We start from the raw sequence: 6000 nt of genomic DNA, 5'->3' as shown, positions 1-6000 counted from the left end.
GGCGCCGTTCCCCAGCCCGCCGCCGCCCGCCCCGGCCCAGCCGCCGCCGCCGTTCCCCCAGTTCCACGTCAAGTCGGGCCTGCAGATCCGAAAGAACGCCATCACCGACGACTACAAGGTCACCAGCCAGGTGCTGGGCCTGGGCATCAATGGGAAGGTGCTGCGGATCTTCGACAAGAGAACCCAGCAGAAATTCGCCCTGAAGGTAAGTCTGGGCCGCCGTGGAACACGCTGGGATCGGTGCAGCTTCCGGTCATTCCGCGAGTGATCGGGACCCGAGAGGACTTTCGGGGACTGCCATGTTGGGGTGCGAGTGGGATCCAGCCTGTAGCCACGCTTGGGTCCGAGCCTCTGCTCGCTTCACCCAGCGCCGAGGCCACGGTGGCCCCATCCTCCCCCCTCCCTCCTTTCTGCGGGCACAAAAGGCCCTTTACTCATTGAGCTGGTTGGTCGGTCGGTTTGGAGAAGTTCGCTCTCTGAGGTTTACTTAACCCTGCTCCTTATTTGGGATCCGGAAAGTGACTTAGCTGTCCGCGGCCTCGCGAGGTCGGCGCTCAGTGGTGGGGCGCGTCGGCGCGGTGTTGGAGACAGGGGACCCCGCCTCCGTGCCCCGCGATTGTCTGGAACCGCCAGCGCCTGGCCTGCTCTGCCCCGCAGGCTGTGCCGCGCTGTTTTCATTGCTCCACGCACCGTAGGAAACCTTTTCTGTAAGGCAGGCAGGCTGGGCCCAGTGCTGTTTCTGCAAGCCTAGCTTGGTCCTGGTAGCTCGCGACTCAAGGCTGGAAAACTTATTCTTGCGTTTCGGAAACGCACTCTTTTTTTTTTTTTTAAATCTCTCCAGGTCTATCTGTCTCAGTGTCTCTGTTTCTTTGGTAGTGGAGAATGGGGATTTCAGAAGGTCCCAGTGAAGGGTGAGTCTGTCATTCAGGGTCCCTACAAAGTTTTTTTCTTCCAAGGGTTTCAAGTTACACCATGTCTCTAAAGGTCACTATCAAGTTTCTTTCCCCTGGGGTATCTCAATGATTGGAGGAGCGAACTGCTTCCTGTGTTATATTTTTCTCTTCCCCTTCAGCCCACACAGCTTGCTTTGTTTCAGCTATTATATACTACCCATGAGTTATGGGTGAGACTGTTGGCATATACCTTCAGTTGGACTAAAACCCTTTGGTACTTTGTAGGGGGCGATTAAGTCTAGTTTCTATTCCAGGATATTGTTTTTGCTGTCTTCATCCTCAACATCAGATTTTTTTTTTTTTAACTGTAAACTCTTGCTGCAGGATCTCGGTTGTTGCTTGGTGTTGAATGTCGGGGGCGGGACTCTTATCCCTGCCGTGAATATTGCGGTTTTTGTACTTTTCCCTCCCCTTTCCACCCGTCTGGTTGGATTGATGCGGCTCTGACCTTGAGGACTGGAGATGTGCAGAACAGTTTGACCACAGTTAACTGCATGGCTGAGGAAGTGACAGATGTTCTTTCCTGGAAAGATTTCCCCCTCCTCTGAGATGCCATCTGCCTTTACCGATCAGCAGGCTGGGGGGACACTGGCTGTTGATTCTCTTGGATAGTTGGAACACAATATAAAGACTTCACAACAAAACCCCTTCCCCCTTCCTGTTCTGCTGCACACACCATCCTAGGCTCTCAATTCAGACCCTGGTGTAATTAACAGAAGAGAAGTTCGTGTATTTTTTTTTCTCTCTCTCCTTTGAATAGGTTTGAAAGGGAAAACCCTAGCAGCACATTAAACAAATCCTCGTGCTTCTCCTTCTCTAGTCAGAGTGGGTGAAGATTGAAGCCGGAGTCTGTTTTGACAAGCAGCCTGCTCCTGGATCTTAGGAGCTGACTCAACTGTTAAATTGCAGATTTCTCATACGTCCATGAGTTAAGATTTAATAATAGAGGAAGGAAGGAGAGCCAAGATGCTTGGAGAATGGCAGCAGAGCAGGCAGCAGTGCTTTCCTACCCAAATATTGGCTAAGACATAATCACAGCCGTGGGGGAGCTTGTTAAAGGAAATCCCGGCTCAGTGACACACACCACAGAGATTTCTGCGTATGACACTTCAAAACTTCAGGTGTTGAGTCGTGAAACGATTTCAAAACAAGGAGCCTTTTAAACGCAGCATCAAGGGAAGAGGATATAGTGAACCGGCTGTGTAGATGACCCTTTGGAGGCTAAGAAAAGACGAGACCTGTGCTCTGTAGAGTACCCTGAACCCATGCGGAAGGACCCAGGGCGTAGTGTGGCCCAGCAGCCTGGCTCTTAGGGGATTTTGGGAGACTGCCGTCTTGTAGCCCGGAGATACGATACGGAGTGAAGGCTGCTCACAGGTTCCCGGAGATACGATAGAGAGTGAAGGCTGCTCACAGGTTCTGCTCTTTGTTCCGTTAAGCAAAACCAGAGCTTTAAAAATGATCCAGAGATGGCTTTGCAGTTAGGAGCATTTACTGCTCTTACAGAGAACTGTAACTCCAGTTCCAGGGATTCGGACAGTCTCTTCTGTTTCCTGTGCTCACACTTAGACAATCGCTGCACACACACACATGCCGGCAAAACACCCATACACATAAAGTAAAAATAAATAAAGGAGCCAACTGGCCCTGCTGCTTTCCCATTGTCCTCGTTGGGAAGCTGATGTTTAGATGCTTTTGATGGGTGCTGTCACCTTGCTTCATCACCCTCCTCGCCATCCTCTGAGTCACATGTACACTTCCAGTCAGGTAGAAGCCAGTTGAGAGGGCAGCACCGTCCGACACATTCATTCTGCAGATGAGAAAACCAAGGCCCAGAATGAGGGCATGACCTGCCCAAGGCGAGTGGAGACTCCTACCGTTCACTTGCTGGAGGCAGGAGCTGAACCCAGTTCTTGTTTGCAGTCTCAGGCCCCTCCCTGCTTGTGGCTGTAGTGGTCTGGACAGGCATGCAGCTGGTTACTGTTTCACAGTACCTTGAGCCTGAAGAGCTGCTTGACCCTATCGGCCCATTCGTTGGACGGACGACACTGGTGGGTGTGTGTCACCTCTCAGTTGTAGTTACTAAAGTTGGAGAGGCAGCTTCTAAACCATCCCGGCAGCTCCATGAGGTTTGGATCTGTAACAAGTCCCCCCACCCCCCCGAATTAAGGACTTTGTGATAGAAATACTATTTATTATTCTTCGGAGATTCTGTTATTTCTTTGGTAGGGACACCTAGCCTCAATCTATTTGTGTATGAGTTGGCTATATTCCCTGTGGGTCACTTGGCTGCATTCGACTTCACTATATCGTGGTGACGCTTAGGCATTAGCTGAACAAATTTAATTAAGGCCCATACTATTGTCCCACTCTTCTCTTCAGTGCTGATTAGGCGAGGCGTGTTATTGCTTTACAAAATAGGGAATGTTGTCGTAACTTATCTCTTGTTTGTCTTTCCATTGCGTAGACTAGAGGAAGCCAGGTCCTGCAGTTTCTTCTCTTTCTCCAGTGTGTCTCCCTCACTAGGTCATTTAAGTGCCATAGTGACGTAGCTGCTTTTGGTATCAGAATGAGATTAGAGCCTCCCACCGTTGGCCAGGACATCGTTGAAGGGCAACACCAGCACCCTCACCCGCCCTGCCCCCCTGCACAGGCAATGTCCTCCTTCTGTGTCCTCACTGGAGAGATGACTGATAGCGTGGCTGGCAGGGCCGGTATCACAGTTTGACGTGTGCTGGATGGAAACATGAGATGAGGAAAGTCTCGTGATCATGCCGCAAGATTTGGTTCCAGGTAGTTGACAGTTTGCGGAGCGTTTCCCATGTGTTTATTCGGATAGTACCCTGTAAAATGTGGGGGGTCAAGAAACCTATTTGGAGAAGGCAAGATTGACAGATGTAGGCAGCATTGTCAAATATGGTAGCCACTGTTTGTATATGGCTGTTAATGTTAAACGTAGCCCACATGAAGGCATCAAACCAAATAAACAATGCAGCTGGCAGGCACAGTTTGAATGTCAAGAAGACCCATCTTGGCCATCCTTGCAGAGACGTCTACTGGACTTTTCTGGCCTGGGGGCTAAATTGTGTGACCAGGAATAGAGGATTCTGAAAGAGGGACGTCTGTGAGGATCGATGACGCTGAGGGACACTCTGGCTGTGGCAGTGGGAACTTGCTGGGCCTCTGAGGAATGAGTGGGTCTGCCAGAAGTTGTGAAACTGGCTGCAGCTAGAGCTGAGGGGACAAGCAGGAGACCAAGTAGGTCAGGTGCAGTGGGGCCAGATCAGGACTGAATTTACCTGTCTTTGGGTCAAGTCAACCTTAAAGTTTTTTTTTTTTTTTTTTTTTTTTTTGTGGCAGGGTGGGTGTGAGGGAGGGCTTGTGGATGTCATAAAGGAAGGGTCGGCATCATTGAAGTTGGGGTTTGTGGACTTTTCGATGAACGGATCAAATTTCTGCCTTCAGAGGACATTTCCCACTTTTGGAAGAAGATTCCAGGCAGGCTGTCCTGGTCGTGACCTCTCTCTCTCTCCTGAAACAGGACTCTGGGCTTCTCTGATGCAGGATGGCCCTTTTTCATTTGTGAATTCTGGGCTTTCACAGAATTTGAAAACTCTCTAGTTAAACTACGGTTGACTGAAGGGAGAAGCAAACCTCTGTGCGGCCTCAGGGCTGCTGATTGGTGGGCTCTGGGAGGCGGAGTGCTTTCTTTGGAGGAGGGGAAGGCATGGGTAGCTCTGCTTGGAAAGACAGGGAGTTGGGATGTTATCAGTGGAGCAGGCACAAGAATGGATGCAGGAGCCAAATCCCCGGTCTGGAGGCAGAGTCAGGCTCCTGCTCCAGGAATCAAGGCGTGAGGGGTCTGTGTCAGAGGCATGACAGTTAAGGTGGGCAGTGTCAGCTCCTAGGGCCCAGTAGGCTCTCCCGGGTTGCTTTTGGCATCGCAGCCCACACTGGCCTGCCTCCTTTGTGCTTCTTGCCCTCTGAAGGGTCATGTTGAGGTGTCCCCCCGCCCCAATCCCTTCTGTGTGGTTCTGTGCCTTGGATGGAGGTGAGTAGTCAGGGCAGAGTTATTTGTGTTTGTGGGGACTGGCAACTCCTCTTGATAGTTGAGTAATAATGGGTACTCCTTGGTCATCTTTGTCACCTCCTCCATCCACCTGAGGAAGAGACTGGGCGGCTGAGGAAAGCACAGTGCTGTGTCCCAACATCTGGTTTGCTTGTGGGCAGCAGAGCCATGTACTGTGAAACCTGCTCTTGGTGTGGGTTTCTTAGACTGTTTGGTTTCCAGCAGGGAGTGGTGCTGGTACCGAAGACATCATCAAACTCAGGTCCTTGGTCTCCTCACAACGTAGCTTTTCACATAGCCCTCCTTGTAAATGGGGGCGTGGGTGAGGAGAAAGGGCCCTTCCAGAGGAGCTAGACACTATGTGTCCTAGTAAGACTGAAGTGTTTTCTCTAATAATCAGGACTGATGCCCCTTGGGATCTTTAAGACTGACAGTATATATTTTGAAGTATAAAAGTTCATATGTAAGTTCAAATATAAATATACAGAAATATAAATGGAAAATATTTCTTATTCATTTTCAAGGGTTATATTCTAGATAAAAATGTAAAAAAAGTATCAAAACCAAATAGCAGCAACAAGAAAAAAAAAACAACAACCCTAAACTCTCAAATGGTCTAGGTTTTATGCCTTGTTAGTTAATTGTGTGACTTTGAGCAGGTTGTTCACTTTCTGGTGTCCAGCTGCCTCCATCGAGAGCTGGCGTCTAGCTGTCACCAGGCAAACACTGGTAGTGTGGGGTGGTACAAGAGGCCCATGGCAAGAGAGATGCTTGCTGACTAGCTCTGTGTTGAGTGGTCAGCAGTACCTGGGCCAGTGTGGATGCCCATTCCATGGGTGTAATGTGTCTTTACTGAGCAGCTGCTCTCTCCCATATGAAAGCTTAGAAAGTATTTCAGTCCACTGCTCAGCAGAGAGGATGGCTACATCTGCTCTTGCCTTGAAACTAGAAGAATCTTAGTGGAGTGTCAGTACAAGG

The 6000-nt window shown here is 49.9% G+C and overlaps 1 protein-coding gene across 1 annotated transcript in view; it reads left to right on the top strand.

Annotated features, from left to right (window-relative positions):
* Mapkapk2 (mitogen-activated protein kinase-activated protein kinase 2) overlaps nucleotides 1–6000 on the top strand; it is a 57964-nt gene that overhangs the window by 11243 nt on the left and 40721 nt on the right. The window contains exon 2 of the mRNA XM_013346780.2: nucleotides 1–205. Coding sequence (XP_013202234.2) covers nucleotides 1–205 — 205 coding nt within the window. The remainder of the gene's footprint in view (nucleotides 206–6000) is intronic.

Source organism: Microtus ochrogaster, chromosome 6, assembly GCF_000317375.1.
Source record: "Microtus ochrogaster isolate Prairie Vole_2 chromosome 6, MicOch1.0, whole genome shotgun sequence".
In the NCBI taxonomy this organism is placed as follows: Eukaryota; Metazoa; Chordata; class Mammalia; order Rodentia; family Cricetidae; genus Microtus; species Microtus ochrogaster.
This window is presented reverse-complemented; position numbering and strand designations above follow the sequence as displayed.